The sequence below is a fragment of the Microtus pennsylvanicus genome, chromosome 11, assembly GCF_037038515.1.
Source record: "Microtus pennsylvanicus isolate mMicPen1 chromosome 11, mMicPen1.hap1, whole genome shotgun sequence".
In the NCBI taxonomy this organism is placed as follows: domain Eukaryota; kingdom Metazoa; phylum Chordata; class Mammalia; order Rodentia; family Cricetidae; genus Microtus; species Microtus pennsylvanicus.
Window position 1 is genome coordinate 46,921,983 of NC_134589.1, and position 20,027 is coordinate 46,942,009.

General features: G+C 50.3%; 1 protein-coding gene across 9 annotated transcripts in view; it reads left to right on the forward strand.

Annotated features, from left to right (window-relative positions):
• The window catches only part of Rap1gap2 (RAP1 GTPase activating protein 2), a 233,374-nt gene that overhangs the window by 89,932 nt on the left and 123,415 nt on the right, over positions 1-20,027 (forward strand). Inside the window, exon 1 of one of the 9 annotated variants that reach the window (XM_075991706.1) lies at positions 3,487-3,737. The exons of the other annotated variants lie outside the window; for them this stretch is intronic. Within the exon in view, the coding sequence (XP_075847821.1) occupies positions 3,631-3,737 (107 nt within the window). The 5' untranslated portion in view covers positions 3,487-3,630. Of the gene's footprint in view, positions 1-3,486; positions 3,738-20,027 lie in introns of those variants that run through there. 9 annotated transcript variants of the gene reach the window in all.

Here is a 20,027-nt window from a genome sequence, read left to right on the forward strand (position 1 = left end):
TTTTTTTAAACTGTTGCTTTTCCTTTAAGGTTGGGTGATGGCAGAGAATAGCTGGAGACTACTCCGGCAGAAAGAGAGGGATATGGTATCTAGAGACATCTGGCCCTACCCTGGATCCAAAAGCTCCTGGTGCTTCAGGGCAGTGACAGCTCAAGGTGGGAGGGAGTGTCTTTCTGAGACCAGGGGTGCTCATTGCACCCCGGCTTTCACGGGTTTCCGCAGTCGGTTTCCAGCCACAGGAACCCTTTTCTTCAGGACCAGGCATGCGTGTCTGTGTGTCTGAACTCGCTGGCCCTTTGAGTGGCAGCGCAGCTGTCTGTCTTCCGTTCATGATTAACTTGCTTGCTGCACTCCCCCTCCCGGGCCCCACAAGCCTTTGGGTTTTCCCTGCACTGAGGCAGAGACCCAGGCTGCCAGCTGCCTGGCACTTTGTTTTTGAGAACTGTGGGCTCTAGGGATGGTGAGTGAGAATGCTACAGGGGGGTAAGCATGGGATGGGGGGCCCCGAAGGAGACCCCTCCTGTGACCACGTCTATCTTCAGTGTCTTCATTCCCTCTGGCCTAAACATGAGCAGTTTTCTTGGTCTACCCCAAAATGACCCGAGAACACCTTCCGTCACTAATGTGAAAAATGTCCCCCTTTCGCTTAGCTTTGGAGCCTGTCCTGGAACTAGCTCCGTAGACCAGGCTGGCCTCGAACTCACAGAGATCCGCCTGCCTCTGCCTCCCGAGTGCTGGGATTAAAGGCGTGCGTCAACACCCTCTGGCTTCACTTCTCTTTCAAACTCTGATTTCTTCAAGGACCTCATCTTTGGTTTGGTGCAAATGTCTGGCTGACTCCTCACACTTACCTGCTTTTTCTGAACGTGCACGATCAGTATGGAGGTAGAATCGAATAAGTCCATTTGTTTTTTTTATCGTATTTATAGCATTGTTTTAGCATCAGTAAAGAAGCATCTTGATGTGATGGAAGCACATGTATAAGTAAATAACTGTGAAGGTGACCCGGGAATGGCCGGGTCCTGGGGCTCGCTGTCTGGGCCACACTGTCTGGGCTTGTCGGAAGGATGTGGTGGCTCTTTGCAGTTAGCAATGACCTGTTTGGATAACAATGGCCCAAGGATCGTCTTCCTTTTCTGTCTCCCACCCATCTCTTGCATGGAGCTGGATTCATCTTGCTTACTAGATGCCGATGGTGCAGCAGACCCAGGAGAGATGGACACGCGGTCCCTGGCATTGCTTTCCTCGCCTTTTTGTGTTTCCTGGTTCCGTTACATGGGTCTGTTGGGCTGTGGGTGATGAAGCAGGCATTTATGGAGGAATCCTATTGCTGACAGGCTTGGTGACAGGGTGGAAACAGGGCTCCACCGTTCATGGGAAGCATCGGTTCAGTGCTCCAGTGACCAGGGGCTAAAAGTTGCTGGTGTTTTGAAGACATTTTTTTTTCCCAATCGGGACTTTGAAGGAGGTGAGAAGACCTCAAATCCCCAAAAAGGAATGAATAATGAAACCTACTTGAAGAGAGATTTTGCACCTTTGTCTCATGCCTTTGTACCTGCTGTGCACTTGACCTGAACTAACTCCCAGGCAGTGGGGGATGGGTGGGAATGGCTTCTACTGCTCACCAGCACCAGATGGGCGTTCTAGTCAGATTATGCTTTTCTCTGTGCATGGATAAAACATGCCCTACGCTGGGCCGCCCTCCCTGCCACGTCCTGAAGCTGCCTGTCAACTAACCTGGAGGTCTAAGTGATCGCAGGGGATCCAGAGGCCCTGAATCCTGTCTGTGCTGGGGCTATTTCTGTTTCCCCATTTGAAAACACTCACTCTTTCTTTCCCCCAGGCAGATGCTAAAGTCACCCCCAGTGAAATCCTTGCAGCTGCCTAGATCTACCCCATGGGTGGGGCCTGGGGGTCACTCCAGTCCGGTTATAAATAGACGTCCATGACTGTGTCTCTGATCCCCCACCATTCAGGAGGGCCCAAGGCCATTGCTAATGGATGCTTCATAAATAGACCAGGTGCATTTTGGAGCCACCTTGGGGCTCCTTCTCTCTGCCCCAGCTCTAGTACTAAGTGGAGAGTGGAGAGTCCAGACAAAGCCCCGGGCCCTGGAGTTCATTTGCAGCCCCCCTCCACTCTCAGATACAGTCCTCTTCCCTGTCTGTATTTTCTGTTTGCTCAAACACCAGACTGTGTAAAAAACAAGGGAAATTGCTAAGGGACCTCTTGGCCCCAACAGGGCTGTTTCCAAAGATGGGCTAATTGGCTTGTTTTAATTCCCTTCACCGACCCCCACCCCAATGCCCAATTCCATTTCCCCAAGGAGTCAAGGCAGTTAGTTATGCTTCAAGGGCTAAGGGGCGGATGGTGGGAGGGCTGGGAGGCCTCCCGCAGCAAATGGAAGTAATCAAGGAGGGGGACTCTTGAGTGAAGCCCGTTGCTGTTAGGGCTCAGGCCACCGCCCCTTCCTTAACTAAGAGCGGCGACGTTTTGTGATCAAGTCAGGATGGAGCTTTCTCACAGTGTGCTGGAGATCTGAGGGTCGGACGAGGTGGGTGCGGGCGCAGGACTTGAAGCTCGCCAACTAACCTGGTACTCTAGGAGGAGGCAAGCCCCGGTGAAGTTGGTCACCAACCCTATGTTGTTAAATTCCGAGGCCGGTCCTTCCAGCATCGCTCACAGCCATCCTTTCGCGGACTCGGAGTGGCGCTACTGGAGGTAGCGTCTTTCTTGATCGCTCTCCTCAAACCCCTCCCTACCCATTCTTGACTGGTCTCTGGAGTATCCCAGTGACTATCCAGAGTGGGACCCTGGGGCTGGGGGCCCAGGCGGTGGTCGTACGCAAAGGCGGTTTATCTGGGACAGTGACGGGGTGGTGGCGGACGCGCAGTTTTTTCTCCGTGTGTTTTTTTACTCCCCTGTTATAAAGCCAGTGACAGCATCGGAGAAGTATCCTGAAGCGCCGGCCTGAGAGTGCGTCAGCCTGGGGAGGGAGCCTGAGGTGGCTGGCGGAGCTCAGGAGACAAGTACCGGGACCCAAACACTGGGCACGGGGACCAGAGCTCTCAGGGCAGTGTGCGAACTGCGAACTCGGGCGTCGAGCCCCGCAGCTCCCGGCACTATCGAGTCGCCGTGATCCGATTCCCTGCTCTCCTTATGGACGTGTCGCCTGCGCTCCCCGGGGTCCGGTTCCCTGCTCTCCAGAGTCCCGCCGCCTGAGTTCCCTAGGGTTGCTTCGCGAGGGTTGGGTCTCCTGTTTTACCCTGTCTCTAGCTGCTGGGGAGTCAGCAGCCCCGGCGCGGGAGGCGGAGCCGGGGCGGGGCCGGGGCGGGCGGTGCGTCGGAGCGGGAGCCCCGGAGCCGCTGGCCAACCGCGCCCGGAGCCTCGGAAATGCCCGCGCTGGGGGAGCGGACACCGGTCGCCCCGCGGGCCCTAGGGAGACGCTGAAGGTCGTCGGGAAGTGAGCGCCCAGTCACCTGACCCTCGGGCGCACCTAGGTGGGGCGGGGCCCATGCGAGGCGGGCGGCAAAGGCCGGGGCGCGGGCAGCGCGGAGCGCGCGGAGCCGGGGCGGCGGCGGGGACGCGCGGCGGGCGAGGGCGCGGCCGGGCACCGCCAGCGGCCTCGCCATGTCCCAGCCGGCCGGGAGGATGCATTGCCGAAAGGCGGGGATCCGAGCCGCCGTGGTGCTCATCGGACTCCTGCACAAATCTCGAAAGCAGAATAAAGAGAAAAGGTAAAGCTAGCATCATCCTGCTCCCCTGTCCTCCGCGCTTGCGATGAATTCCAGTTTTCTTTCGGGTAGACTTTTCTTTTTGACTCCTTTTGGATGAGAAGAAAAAGGCTGGCTGGCTCAGACGGGACGCTAGCGGAGTCAGAGGGCTCCTAGACCTTGGCTTTGCAGATCGAGGTACCCATCCCAAAGCCTGCAGTGAGGAGAGTGTAGAGCTACTGGCTCAGCCCAAGCTTCTCTGCAACTTGGCTGAACCCTCAGCTGCCTGCCTGGCTCCGCGTGTTCTGCGCTTGGGTGCCGGCAAGGACCAAGTTTGGAGGTGGCTCAGCCCCTGCTTCCCCACCGTGTCTGTTTTTGGGTATTCCCTTCTTTGACTCTTTCTTGTCACTGCTCGCTCTTCTGTTCGCTCCCGGGCGTTAAAGATTGTTTTCTCAAGCTATTTCAGGGACACCCAGACATCTGTGTTGGGGAGGGGGGAACGTGTGGAGCTGGTGTGTGTGTGTGTGTGTGTGTGTGTGTGTGTAGAAGAGTCTCCAGCCTCCAGATGCAGACTTGACACCACTAAACTCCAGAGATCTGCTCTTGTAGGTTATTGCCATAACCTAACTTTTATGCTAGGGTTCTAGCAACCTAGGATACTGGAACCTACTGCCTGACTTCCAGGGGTCCTGCTTGAGGAGTTTTGGGGTGGGTAGTGCCGCACCTCCCCATACACCCCCACGGGTATTACCGTCACAGACACATAGGTGGTGACTGACTGTCTCTGGGGTGTTGAGCAGTAAAGAGGAGGGCTTTAAGAATATGGTCTAGGTCGTGTCTGGTTCTTCTTGTTCCCATTTCTCCAAAATGTGGATTAATGAGATGTTTCCCACAGCATAGGATGAGATGCCAGGGAAATGATTAAGGTGGTTGAGTATGAAGTAACATTGAGTCATTTGCTAAGAAAGTTCTTCCCAGTTCCCTACCAGTCCACACGATTCCTTCAAAGGGAAAGCTTCAGCATGGTGGTAGTCTGGCCTCAAGATTATTTCCCCCCTTGTTGTTTGTTTGTTGGTTTTCTTGAGACAGGATTTCCCTGTGTAGCCTTGGCTGTCCTGGAACTCACTCTGTGGATCAGGCTGGCCTTGACTCCACAGAGCTCCATCTTTCTCTGCCTCCTGATGTGCCACCACCAACCCGCTGGCCCTTGCTTACGTTTCCTTTGTAATCCACGAGAGTGCTCTGGTTCAGGCTCTTGAAGTGGGAGAGAGGGTCTGCCTAGAGGGGAGATCATTTTGTTTTCAGGAGTCCCTTCTAGTTCCCATTAGTGGAACTTATATATTTCCATTTGTGGCAATAACATAAGGCATCACTTAACTGTAGGCAATCCTGAGGATGTATTTGTTCAGTTGAAGCAGTTGTAATAAAAATATGTGTCAAGGCAAGGCTGGAGAGCTGACTCAGTGGTTAAAAGTATCTCCTGCTCTTCCAGAGAACCCTAGTTCAGTTGCTAGCACCCATGTGTGAGGAGGGAGAGGTGTGGAGGGTGTCTCACAGCTGCCTGTAAGCCTAGCTCCAGTGGATCTGAAGCCTCTTTCTGGCCTCCCAGAGTGCCTTCACTCATTTGTGCAACCCTCCAGCATAGACACATACATAAAAATAAAACAGAATCTTAAAAAAAAATAAGTGATACCGAATACGGCCAGTGAACTCTGGGTGTCTGATATTGAGAACACAGGTGTTCAGTAGAAAGGCTGCCGGGAGACCCAGGAACCCAGTGCTCTGGGTCTGGAACCTTTTAGCTTTTAGACCTTGATTTCTTTCCGTTTCCCACCTAATCTGTAAAGGAGACATGAATGGGCCATAACCTCCTGGCACTAGAAGGATGGATGGATGGATGGTCTCAGGTTCTGCTCTGGGGAAAGAAAAAGAAAATGTGCTCCATAGAAAGGCAGGTTTAGCTGGGCTTGGCAGACAATGCCCAGGATACCACCTTGGAGGCTGAGGCTGGAGGATCACAAGTTCAAGGCCAACCTGAGCTTCAGCGTGAATTCACGACCAGGATGGACTGGGAATATGACTCAGTTAGTGGTCAAGCACTTTCCTAGCATGAGGGTCCATCCCAAGTACCAGGATGGGAGGGAAGGCAGTACCTGACCAAAGATGGACCATGTGACAAGCCTTGTCTCACCTATTGGCTATGAGGTGACGATACAGATTTCAGACCCTGTGCTTCACATTCTGCCTGCACACAGAGGGCTTGCTTAGGCTCAAGTGCTGTACTATGGGTGGGGATGTAGCTAAAAAGGTTATGTCTTCACCCACAGTATGGATGAAGGGGATGTGGTTTGAATGGCTCCCATCTCTCACAGGCCCTGTGCCCTTGCTGACTAAGGAAAGATGTCTTGTGGTTACAACCCTACCAGTAGTGGTCAAGGCTCACTGTGCACAGGCAAAGGAGGCAGAGAGATGGACATGGGTTGGGGGTACCCCATGAGGTAGCAGACAGGGCCCAGGGAGAGGTCTGCTGGGTTCAGGATGCCTGATGGTGATCTGCCCTTTGTGGATGCTCTTGTCTGCCAGCCATGCAGACAGTAGTTGTCCCCGCCATCCTAGGCTTCATCTGATGCTTCTGTTGCTATAGCCTGATGCCTTTGGCCCTGCGCTTACCCTCCTTAGAGAGAGGATCAGTTTAATCTTGGTGTAAAGCAGCTTTTGTGTCTTCTCTTGCTTTATTCTGGAGTTTCTGTATCTTTAAGTGTCTGGAATCTGTGGCGCACACTATTGACCCCGGCTCTGCGGGTGCCCGCTGGCCACAGGGAACCTGGGGGCAGGTGGCAGCTGCTAGCTCTTGCTAAGCCTTCCCTAAACTCCGTGCTGGGTGTTAAATTTGCGGAGTTCTTCCTTCCATCCCTTCTCATCATGGGTTCAGCTCAGACTCAGGCCCCTCCCCATCCTTCCAGAGGCTTGATCCAGCCATCGATCTTCCCAGCACCTCTAATTGACAGGCATATGCAGAGAACACTCTGGGCTCTTTGCCTTCGGGGCTGAAATGGTGATGTGTGACTGGCAGGGATGTTCTAGTGGTCCTCGTCATCCTCTTTCTATGCTGCTTGAAAATATAACACACAAAGGGGCTGATTGCTGTGCCTGGGAAGATGGCCTTGAGGCCCGTGTCCCAAAGGCAAGGGACCAGGTGCTTCCCAGGGTCTCTTGGTAGGTCCTAAAGAGTTGTGCTCACAGTTCCAGTCCCAACTTACCCATTTTAGAAATGAGCATGGGGTTTTTCAGTCTTAAAGAACTATTATACTAATTTATTGTGTGTGTATGTATGTGTGCGTGCCCTGGAGTATGTATAGAATTCAGAGGTCAGTCCTCTCCTTCTACCTTGTGGGTCTTGTGGCTGGAACCCAGGTCATTAGTCTTGGTGGCCTCTGAACTGTCTCACCAGCCCAGTTTCTCAGTCTTAGCAGATCTCTTCCAGAGTTTGGAACAGCCTGGAGGTTCTGTCCCCTTTTGGCTACCTGCAAGTTTCTGTCATAGAAAGTCTTTCCAAATCAGTACTGTGCTTGAATCTGACCTCTTCTCTGATACTGTAGCTTGAAATCCCAGCATAAGGAGTTCCTTTAACATGGGTTCATCAAGAAGAGCTTGGTAGATGAGGCAAGGCCCAGAGTACTTCTTCGTAGCATTAGGTGAGGGTGGCGGGAAGCTGGGCCTTGTCACACAGGCCTGTAATTCCAGCTGCTCAGGAAGTTGAGGCAGAAGAATCAAATGTTCAAAACCTGCCTGGGCTACAGAGTGAGTTCAAGACCAGCCTGGACAATTTAGTGAGACCCTGTCTCAAAGCCTAGTAAGAAGGGGATAGAGGGTGCAGCTCGGTGGTAGGACACTTGCTCAGCATGTTCTCCGGCGTGTGGGGGACTAGGTTCAGCCCCCAGTATTATGAAAAAAGTCGGTGGTGGGGAAGATGTAGTTTTGGGGGGACAGAGACACTTTGGTAGGCAGGAAGATGTATTAGCTAATGGCAGTTGTTCATAATTCAGATGTAGTGAAGTTGGTGTGGCCTCGGGTGTGACATTCTGAATCAGAAGGTAGTTAGCAGTAAATGAAACAAACAACAAACAGAGGGAGTTATTTTGGGAACATTCCCATCCTGGAGATCCCAAGGAGGAAAACATGGCTTCTCTTGTCATTTAGCAAATGCTTGCTGGCAGGCAGTGGTGTGGGGCAGAGAATCTTCTGAGGGTGATTTCTCTTTGTGGGGTGCAACTTACAGGGGCGTTTCTGTATGGGTTGTTAGAAAAAGCCTGCTTTTCCTTAGTTTTTATTTAAAAAAATAACATAAAATCTTTTGGGCATGTTAAAGTACCACGCCTATGACCTTGTGTGTGCTAGGCAAATGCTCTTATCACTGAACCACATTGCAGCCTTGAGGTCTTTCAGGAGTTCACAAAGGTAGAGAGAAGTGTATGGTGTAGTAGCCAGTTCTGTGGTCATCAACCGATGGTCAGTCTTGGTTCATTCATTAGCCACCCCGCTTTCTCACAAAGATTATGTTTGAGCAAATCCAAGATGTTAGATCACTTCCTTCTTCCATTTGCATGGAATGGTTTTCAGTTTGTGCTTTAAAGATAAGTATCCTTAAAAAGTTATCAAACCTTTCCAAAGTCAGCAGTAAGCTCTTTATAAAAGATTTATTTTTATTTATGTGTATGCGTGCATGTCCCTGTGTGGTCTGTGCACATATGTGCAATTACCCATGGAGGCAAGAAGAGGGCTTCAGCTCCCTGGAGCTATAGTGGTGAGCAGCCTGCTGTGGTGAGGCTGGGACCTGAATCCACAGCTTCTGCTGGAGCAGGAGTACTCTGAATCACCAAGCCATCGTCTCAGCTCCACAGTAATTCTGTAATCTATCTAGTCATTATTCCAATTTCCCCAATTGTCATAAAAGGGTTTCTGAGTCAATATTCAGGCAATCAAGTGTGATGGGTGTACTTCTCAATCTGTACAATTTCCTCTTCCAATTATTTCTCTTTTCATTACAACTTGTTTATTGAAGAAATGAGCCCCCTCTGCCTCCTTTGTCTTTTTTTCTTATGCTAAGCAAGTGCTCTACCATGGAACCATACCTTAGCTTCTGAAGTTTCCCATAGTCAGGCCTCTGTGGTCAGAGACTCCTGGTGTTGTTTACCAAACTCTTCCATCTGCCATGTCACCTGTAAGTTATCATGTAGATATAGATTAAAGGCTCTGTCAGGGGTGAGTTTGGCTCCTTTGTTTACTGCCATGATTGCATGATATACTGCTGAAGGTATTTGGTATCTATTTTGGTGAGCTAGCAGCCATGATTGCTTTGTTCCTGGACTTTGTACCTGCTTTCCAGGAGGAGACTTGATTTGGAGACAGCCTTGTGAGCTAGCTGGCTGATACAAAGTCTGAGCCTGTGCAATGTCCAGGAGGCCAGGCCTCTTGGTTCCGGAGTTCCAGAGCTGGAAGGGGTACAGGATAGGAACACATCTACTTCCCAACGATGTCCTGGGAGATAGCTGGACCCTCTGTTTCTGATGGGACAGTCTCTTGCTTCTTCACATCTGATGTTTGGATGCTACCTGCTTGGTTGGCTGTCCTTGCTTTAAAGAACAAAGATCTCAGCTGATCTGTGGTGGCACACACCTTTAATCCTGCACTCGGGAGGCAGAGGCAGGCGGATCTCTGTGAGTTGGGGCCAGCCTGGTCTACAAGAGCTACTTCCAGGACAGGCTCCAAAGCTACAGAGAAACTTGGTCTCAGAAAAACAAACAAACAAACAAACAAACAACCACCAAACCAAACCAAACAAAACAAAAAACCAAATATTTCCTTTTAACCAATGTCCAGTGATTAATCTCTCTGGGCATTTGAGAGTCAAACCCTTGGAGTTTAATGGACAGAATCTAAGGCATAAATGAATTGATTTGATTTCTCTTGAACTACTGTTTGTTTTTGAGATAGAGTTGCACTCTGTAGCCCAGGGTCATCTGAACTCTCAATCCTCCTGCCTTAGGCTTTTGAGTATTGGGTTTTGGGTATGCACCACCTCTATAGGCTCGGGATATTAGTTTACTGCTCTATTTGGTGTTCTTGCTTTTAGCTCTTATCTGGGAGTTTGAAAGAGTCACATAAAATCAAGCCTTTTACCCATAGAGAAAGGCTCTGCTTTTTCTCTGGTTCTTCGTTCTATCTCAGAGGAAAGCCAACAATGGTCTTACCTCCTCCTGCCTCCTACCATGCCCCGTGATCCCCTTTCTGCAGCAGAGTCCTCCCTTCTGTCCCTGGAACTTGTCAGTATGTTCTTGCCCCAGGCCCCTTGCACCTGCTGTTTGTGACTTAATTGGCTGTTGCTTCCTTCCCTGGACTCTTAACCCCTGCCCCACCCCCTCCAAAGCTCCCGAGGCCAGGCAGTCTAAGCCACTCACTTCAGTTGCCCTTGCTTTCCTGTGATCGTTTCATTGTGCTTTTGTGAGCTGACACCCAGTTTATGCAATAACTATGATATCTACTGCTCTCTCCAGGCTGGGAATGGAGACCATTGGCCTCACTTGTGACTCCGCTGAATCTCCATTGCCCAGGGTACGGTGGGATACTTCTTGAATGGGTAGAGTGAGGCTTGAGAGGCTGTGGCTTCCCCAAGTAAAACGTGCTTTGTTGCCCATGTTCCCAACTGCCCATCAATGTTGCATTGCTTCTCTGAGGCAGGTTTCAAGGTGTTCCTTTCTCATTTTAGGTCATTCTGTGTGAATTCAGGGAGAAAGGCAAAGGATGGGTCACTCTTGCTCATTTTCTCGTAATTCCTTCTACCACTTCCCTGCCCGTGCATGATACTGAGACCCATGGGCACGAAGAGATGGGCTCAGTCCCAACTGTCCCTAGGCTAGGCAGGGTGCCAGGGCTGTCCTGGGCCCTGGATTCCTAGATCTCTTCTCCTGGAGCTGCTGCCTGAGAGGCAAAAGCAGACTCCCTTCATTATGGCAGAGGGGCCGCTGGGCGTCTGAATTAGTGAACAATTGCCATTAGCTAATACATCTTTCTCTCTAAATACAGTTTTATGTCTCTGGAGTCCGCATGGAGCACAGATGGCTGCCTACCATGGTGTTGCCAAATAGAGGGCTTGCCAGGCCTGCCTGGTTCAACCAACGAGAATCCCTTCTGTGCACACGAGAACTGCCCAAGGGCCCAGGAAGGTTCTAAGTCATTTTAAGTCGAGGCCTCCATCCGTCCACAACCCCTCCCCCTACCAACCAAGGTTCTTGCCTGCCCAAGCCATAAAAAGCAACTGAGGTAGGCAAGATGTTTTCAGGTGGACAAGTGCTATTTATTTTAATAGCTATTTTGAAAAATGAATTCTGGCAAGCTACGCTGGCTTCCCATGCATGGCAGTTACATAACATTTTAAAAAAGCAAATTTAAGTCAAAAATTACAAGTCAATTTAAAGAAAATTGTTAGAGAAGTCATTGTCAGGTGGTACTAGGATTTGGGGAAAATCGGGAAGGGGATGTGAAAGTGTCTGAGATTTGGGGACAATTTCTTACAGACTAACTGAGCTACAAAACACCAGTGTCCCATGACTGTGGAGGCCAGCATGGGGCATGTAACGAACCAATTTATCGTCCTTTTATTATTTATTTTCCCATGTATCTTGTGTGTGTGCTCTTGCACATGCTGGGATGTGCACGTGGAGGTCAGAGGTCAGCTCTGTGGACGCTGGTTCTCTCCTTCCATTGTGTAGCTTCTGAGCGAGCGTACAAGGTAGATCAGTACACGCAGTGGCACACTCCTTGACCTGATGAACTTTGACTTGAGTAGACACCACCCAGATCAAAAGTACAGATTTTTTTTTTTAAAACCTCATCTGTCTCAGTGGCTTAGGCTTGCTAGGAACTTGCTGTCCAGCCCCAGGCTAGCCTGAAGTCATGGTTCTTCAGCCCCTGTCCCTCCATTAACTGGACTTACACATTTGTGCCGCTGTGCTCAGCCCAACATTGGGGTTTGTGAGTGGGAGCCCTGGGTCTTCTCTCTGGAGGACAGTGTTAGAGAACCCAGCCTGATTTCTGGGGCTGAGTGAACTTGCTTTGACCTTCTCTTCTCCAGACATACTCAGTGAGAACCTGGAGCCAGTGCCGTGATTATTCACTGCCCTTGGAGCAAGGGTGCCTTGAAAAATTGTCACTTGCTTTTAAGCTTATCGGCCGTGAACACACTCTTTCATGAAGGCTGGTGCTTCAGCCAAGTCCTGCCTGGAGCCCTCCAGGATCTGGGGATGTCTCTGGAGACACACTGGCCCCATGTATGCCCCGAGATAGCTGGCCCTGCCAAGCCTTGGAGTTAGTCTGCTTCCTCTGTAGGAAGAAGGGTCAGGCCTTTTGGTGAGAGTCACCCTTCCCTTGTCTCTCTCTCTCTGCCTTTGTCTTGTTCTGTTTCTTTACTGTAAAGATTGTTACTATCCATACCGAATGTTGTAAGGTAGTCTGAGGGTCACAGGGGAGTACTCTTGGTAGCAAAGCAGTTTCGACAGCTCCGTGAGGTTATTCTTCTTATCCCCGTCCATCAACAGACTTGAGTCACAGGGTATAGTTGGAGTGACAGTAGGGGCCCCCTGTGTTTCACTGTGACGGCGGTGCCATCGCTGCCACCTAGGAGCTTGCCCCTGAGGTGGAAATCAGAAAGTTGCTCCCGCAGAGTCCCTTGCCGCACACACTGTGGTGGCTGCTGTGGATATAGGGAGGATGGTGTAGAATCGAAGTCCTGCACTGCCATCCTCTAGAGCCTGTGTCGAGTTCATTTGTCTTGTAGACCAGGCTGGACTCGAACTCACAGAGATCCACCTGCCTCTGCTTCCTGAGTGCTGGGATTAAAGGAGTGTACCATCACTGCTCGGCTTTCTGGTGTTGGTTTTTTTTAGATTAATTTATTTTTATTTTATGTGTATGAGTGTTTTGCCTGCATGTATGCCATGGACATGATGCCTGGTGCCCATAGAGGTTAGAAGAGGGCATTGGATCCCCAGAGCTGGGGTTACAGACAATTGTTAGCAGCCATGTGGGTGCTGGAAATCAAACTCAGGTCTTCTAGAAGAGCTGCCTATGTTCTTAATTACTGAGTGTTCTCTCTCCCTCCCTCCCCCTCCTTCCTTCCTTCCTTCCTTCCTTCCTTCCTTCCTTCCTTCCTTCCTTCCTTCCTTCCTTTTTTTCTTTTTTGAGACAAGTTTTCACTGTGTAGCTCTGGCTGACCTGGTAGACCGGGCAGGCTTTGAAGTCACAGAAATTTTCCTGTCTTTATTTTTTCCTCTTTTAAGTTTTTATTTTAAGATCATAGATTTCATATTATAACTGTTATATCAGCCTTCCCCGGAGAAACCAGTAGCTCTGGCAGTGTTGCTGGGGCCTTCCCTAAAATGCTGGCCGCCTGTTCACTGACCCTCTCCACGTGTCCACACCTGCGCACAGTGCTTTCTGTCTCAGTAATGACACACAGGACGTGGCATGTGCGAGGCATGAGGCCTAGGGTGGAGCTGACAGGGTAAAGCCTGAGGGTTACACCCCAGCTTTGCATGTCCCTTGTCTCTGTTGGCTTGGGATAGGTGCGTTGTGATTAGACCAAGGAAACCTACAGCCGAGGTGTAGGAGCTGGGTTGCTGGATGGGATTGCCCTTGGATTTCCTCATCCCTCACCCCAGGAATGACCCTCACAGAAAGTGACAGAAATTGTGGCAGACTGTATACATTGTATTACGTAAGCTTAAGGAAATGTAGAGGGGGTGGGGGTTCGGAGCCTGGATGGAGCCCCACGCTGGGCGTGCACTAGTCCGGGATACAGATGGAGTCAACTCTGGCCCTGCACTGGGATGGAGCCTGGACCTAGCTCAGTTTTGTTCCCTGTATGGCAATGATTTTTATCATGTCTGTTCTTCGTAGTGTTTCCTGTCACCCAGCTTATGTAGCAGCACTGGGACAGTCTGAGGCCCAGTTCTGTTTCCTTTTGCCTCCTGTTCAGTGTGTGGTGGCCCTGGTTGAAGTACTTAGCTTGCTGCACTTGCTTTTCAGTGCCCAGGAAGGGCATTGTAGGGCAGGGGACCAGGCTCATGACAAAACTACAAACATCAAACCCATGGCACCTGAGCATATTACACACACGCACACACATCACACAGACACACGCACGCACACACATCACACAGGCACACACACGCACAAGGAAGGGACAGAACAGATGTCTAGAGACTCAGGACTTCTGAAGGATGGGTCTAAGCCGAGGGGTGAGGGAGCATCAAGTTGGAAAGGGTGTGTTATGTTAGACCTCGGAAATGCTAACGGACATCCTGGCTGCCAGGCAGCTGTCCTCACTAATTAGACAGGAATTGCAGGGCTGGCTGAAACCACAGTTACCCACATGTTCTGTATTTTAATAGGACATATATTTTAATAAGATATTTAGCCCAAGATGCAAAGGCAGAAACTGCAAATCAAGAGGTAACTGAAACAGGCTGTCTGGAAAGAGGACCAGCAGGTGTTCCGGGGAAAGGATTTTGACTGACAGTTGAGAAGGTCTCCCAAGGGCATGGCCACGTGGAGACTGGACACAGGCTGTGGGGCAAGCGATGGGAACAGAGGCAGCTGGGTCCACATGGCCCGTCCCCTGTACGGTACCTCACTTCTGGAAATTGCCTCTGGCCCTCACTGTGTCGCAGGCTGTTTCCTCTCTTAAATACAAATGCACATTGCAGCCCTTCATGGAAGTGGGGTGTGTTCTAAATACCCAACTCTGTGTTCTTCCTTTTTGGTGTTTGTGGAATGCAGGTGTGTGCTAGGTCCCATGTGACAGGGCTCAGGGGGACAAGACCACCCTCCTGACCCAAGAAGGAGAGACCTGGGATGCGAGGGGGAACCTAGGGCAAAGAAGTGTGGGATCTGAGGGGTATTTGGGAGGTCAGAAGTCAGGGGGAGCCCCTCCCTGAGAAAGACAGCATGCAGTTGTTGGCATTGGAGGTGGCCCATGAGGAGTGGACAGGATTTCCAGGAGGCGGGAAAAGGTGCAGGATGTTCCTAACCTAGAGAGCGCCAGCAAGGGGATGGAGGTGGGAAGGGCGCACCACAGAGCCTGGGTTGACTGTAGTGTGGATTTCACCTAAGGAGTAGTGGAAATGAGGTTGTCAGGGTGGCTTGAGGGCACGCCGCCTGTGTGTAGCTGGTGTTGAATGTCAGGGAAAGAAGGCCAGGTTAGGCAGTGAAAGGCTTGCCGGCTTCGCCTCCTCTGGCTCACAGAGTAGCATCCCAGAGCAGGGTCAGGCAGTGTGGCTCCTGAGGCTATTCTGTGCTGCTTGTCTCCTAGCAGTTCAGTTAAACAGAGCACAGACAGCCTGTGCCCTTGAGGGGCGGCAGGGGTTCAACCCAAACAACTTTATGCTGATTGGGTTTTATTTGGACTTTTGGAACAAGGTCCCACTCTACAGCTCAGGCTGGCCTCATACTTGTGGCATTCCTCCTGCTTTAGACTCCCTAGTGCTGGGATTATGGGTATGAGCCACCATACCCAATTCTGATTGGTAGTTTATCTGAATTAATCAGCAGGCTCGGGGTTGGAGAGATGACTCAGTACTTAAGAGCACTTGCTACTCTTGTGGAGTGGAGTATCTGGGTTTGGTTTCCAAAACCTACATGGCAATCATGGCAATTCCAGGGGATCCAACACCTCTTCAGGTCTCCTTGGGCACCTACATAAATACATGTAGGCAAAGCTCTCATATACATTAGAAAAATCCATGTATGGTAGTGTTGATTCCAACAGTTGGGAGGAAGAGACAGGGGGATCCCTCTAACTTCGATACCAGCCTAGTCTACGTAGTGAGTTTCAGGACAGCCAGGGTCACATAGAGAGACCATGTCCTTAAAAAAAGCAAAACAAGGGGCTGGAGAGATGGCTCGGCGGTTAAGAGCATTGCCTGCTCTTCCAAAGGTCCTGAGTTCAATTCCCAGCAACCACATGGTGGCTCACAACCATCTGTAATGGGGTCTGGTGCCCACTCTTCTGGCCTGCAGACATACATATAGACAGAATATTGTATACATAATAAATAAATATTTTTTCAAAACAAAAAATAAAATCTAAAAAAAAAGTAGCTGGGTGATGATGGCACACACCTGTAATCCCAGCACTCAGGAGGCAAAGGCAGAGGCAGGTGGATCTCTGTGAGTTTGAGGCCAGCTTGGTTTACAAAGCAAGTTCCAGTACAGCCAGAGCTATCACACAGAGAAACCCTGCCAAAAAAAAAAAGGGGGGGGGGGGAGAGAGAGAGAGAGAGAGAGAGAGAGAGAAAAGAAACAAAGAAAACCCCAATAAGAACAAGCAAACAACCCCTCCCAAAGTAACTATCTTTTGGTTTTAGGTTTTAATTAATGTAAAGAGAAAGAGTCTTGGTGTTGTGGTCCCCCTGCCCTGACCCTGGCTTAACCGGCAAGCTAAAGGGGATGAGGGTCAGGCATGGCAGGATCCAGACTCAAATTCGGTTTTTGGGTTTGGTTTTTCCCTAGGCTATACTTCCTGGGTTGGCTTTGTTGCAGGCTGGAGATTTATAGTTTGTATTTATATAGAAAGAGCATCCTGTTTTCCAGCATCAGTGGATGTCCCAGGGACAGTTCAGATGGGGCTTAGTGGGGCATATCCCTACCCTTGATCTTTGACTAGACGAATAGAATACCCCTGGCTCCAGGAGTCAGGGTTTTGTTTTTGTGACTGGTTCTGGTTCTGGGAGGGGAGCTGCTTGGCTGAGAACAAAGGAAGGACAGCCTGAAGAAGTTGGTGTGCCGTTGGCAGTGGGCAGGTAGGAACCCCACAGTGGCTCTGTCTCCTGGCCAGATGGGTGAACCCCACAGTGACTCTGTCTCCTGGTCAGGTGGGCAAACCCCCACAATGGCTCTGTCTCCTGGCCAGGTGGGCTAGCTGGTCTTAATCTTGATTTGGCCTTGCGTGTCTGGCTGGGAGCTCAACTGCCGGTCTCTGCCTGATGTAGGGCATGATGGCTGTGTTGGGCGGGGCTTCTTTCCCTGGTAGGCACAGCAGCTTGGGGTCCCTAGTCTTCCGCAGTAAGCGCTTATGAACTTCTTTTCTTGAGCCCGTCCTGCACTGGACCCTCAGCTCCAGGACTGGGCAGTGCTTCTCATCCTCTTTTGCTAATGCATCATGGGAACCAGAGCGGCTTTTGATCCCAGGGCCCTGGCTGAGAACGGAGCTGTCTCTGTGTGATCCACTTCCCCGTTTGAGGCCCAGGCCCAGAAGCAGTTTCCGAGTTTGAGAGGTAGAGACCCTTGGATAACAAAAACACAAAACTGCATTAGGATAGAGTGGCAGCCTGAAGCCTCACGGAAACTTAGGAAGGCCTGATACAAATGCAGAATGTCCACAGCATTCAGTCCGTGGCCCTAGTTTTCCTTGCTGGGAGATGGAGAGAGGACTATTGGATACTTTCTACTTCTTCTTGAGTGGGATTACTGCTGCAAACAAAACTTTTATTCAGCCAGTCTACTCTGAGGATGTAAAGAATTGAAATCAGGGGCTCATTAGAACAGGCTGGCATGGAAGCAACACCAGTGTCCCCCAGCAATGGACGGACGAGCAGGATGTGGTAGATCCATACAGTGGAATACTATTCAGCTATGAACGGAATGGAATTGTCTTGCAGCACGGAGGAAATCAGGACATTATGGTAAGTGCAATGAGCCAAACCCAGAGAGACAGGTCCCTGTGGTTCTGTTTTTGCCTTACTTTGTTCTGCTTGCTGTAACAAGCTATTAGAAACTTGATGTTTAAGCCACAGACATTTATGTCTTACCACCTAGGGGCTGAGAATGGAATAGTCAAGGCCCTGCCAGTTGTGGTACCTGGTGAAGGCTGCTTCTTGCCCCAAGGTGCCTCTGCCTCCTCCTCCTTTTCATAAAACATTCTATGTGTATGAGTGTTTTGCCTGCTTCTGTGTCTGCACCGCATACATGCCTAGTGCTCATAGAAGCCAGAAGAGGGTGTCAGATTCCCTGGAACTGGAGTCACAGATGCTCCGAGCCACCATGTGTGTGCTGGGATCAAATCCAGACCCTTTGTAAGATTAGTCAGTGCTGCTAACCAGCTAACCACTGAGCCATCTCTCCTGTCCTGATGGCCATCTTTTTTTTTTTTTACTATGTCCTCATAGAGGAAGATACAGGGAGATTCTGTGGGAATAGACCCCACTCATGACAGTTCTGCCCTAGCAACCCACTGAGACCATCGCTTTGTTGGGGAAGTATATACTTATATGAATTTGGGGTACATAGCTCTTTAGTCTCCAGCATACTCATGCTTGGACTACGCAAACTCAGAGCCAGGAGGTAGGATATAGATGATCAGGGCCTAGTGTGGGACACATTATTGGTTAGTGGATATAGAGTTTCTAGCAGGGGCTATGGAAAGTTCTAGAAATGGATAGCAGCAATGGTTTCATCACAGTGTAATTTCATACTTTAAAGTATTTGAAATAGTGGAAACAAAGATTCTCAAACAGACGCCATTCAGAACAAAGATGTGGGAAGCAAATGAGAGGATCTCTGTTTCTAGTTGAGATGGGTGGGCACAGTGTCCTTAGCCTGGCCTCTAAGAACTGAGGTGTGTTTGGAGCCCCTGCGCCTTGAGGACCCCAAGGAAGCCACAGTCTTCTCGAATGCTCCATCTACTGAAGTTAAAGCTCCCTAACGCCCCCGTCTTACATCCTCTTTATGGTAAAATGAGCCACGTCCAGGGAGAAGTCCAGGAAGCCTTGGGCCATTTTGTGTGAGCCACCTTTTCATCCGGGCATTGCCTACTGCGGCAGCTCATGGGCTGTGTGGGACTCTACTGTCTCCAGAGGCTCGCCATGGCTGAGAGGGGTGTGGAGGGCAGAGTCTGGGCCACCTGAGTGAAGGTTTGGGTTTGGTGACAGAGGAGTGTCTCACCCTGCGTTGGGTGATGGGCTGAGCAGCCTGCAGTGTGGGTTTCAGTGCCGACTTGACCACTGCAAGGCTCAGAGCCTTTCTCTAAGTTCATTTGGGGCTGCTTCCTGCCAGCCTGAGGCTGGCATTATTAGCTCTTAATTGTAATGTATTTTAAAATCCATGTTGCTTGCAGATAGGTTAGAAAACATGTAACTCATGCAGAGACTCAGCGGCGACCACTGTTCATCAATATTATGTATTTTTTCCTGCTTGTCCTCCCAGCCTCTGGCCACATCTGCATCTTTACCCCATTTCTCCAATTATAACCAAATTAGGATTTCCCTTCCTATGCAGTGCACTAATCAGGCCTCTCGAGAGCCAGAAAGCCTCATTAGCCAAACAGAGCAGGTTGTTGGCAGGCACTCCCATGTGTTGAAGGACTCGGCTTCAGGCACAGCTGGCTCCAGGGCCATCTGCATCCGTCCCTCTCTGTCTTTTGACTTGGTGTCTGTCTGTGGATTGGTTTTATCCTCCTGGGTCATCTGTTCCTGTGATACTGGACCTGCAGTTATAGTTCACCATGGGCAAAACATTTTGGCTTCTTGACCTCTAGAGAGGAATGAAAGCTACTTTTCAACAGCTCCAGCTAGACAAATTCTAAAGAGGAAGTCGTGATTGGACAGCTTGGGGATCTGAGTTCATTTCTCAGAATTGGCATAAAAAACCAGACATGGTGGTACATGCTGGTCATCTCAGCGCTGGGAGCAGAGACAGGGGTTTATTGGCCAGACAGTCTAGCCTAATTGACGGGCTGCAGCCCCGTGAGATACCCTGTCGCAAAGGGCAGCTCCTGAGGATGCTAGCTGAGTTGTCCTCTGACCTCTACATGCATGCGAATTGCAAACACATATACGCACGCTCACACAACACGCACACTGGAAGGTGAAAACATGTGTATGACCTTTGACACAGTGAACCGCCTTGAGAGTGTCTCAGAACGTGGGGTGGCATACTCGCTCATCGCCTGGGGTTGTCTGGGTATTATTTGAGGTACTAGAATACTGGAAACAGCAGATGCCTGTCTGGAGGGAACTGATCACACTGGTTATTTCACACGCCCGCCACAGACGACTCCTGCACTTGAAGAATGCAGAAGCGGTTTGGACGGTGACCAAATGGTTCCCAAAAAACTTTACCCAATGAAAGCGGGGTGCAGAATAGGATGTAGCAGATGCATGCTTTTCTGTGGAAATAAAGTGGGGGGAGATAAACAAGACTTGGTGTTTGTGATGACTGGTACAGATAGGAGCCCTCTGCATCCTCAGGGTCTGCCCTCAT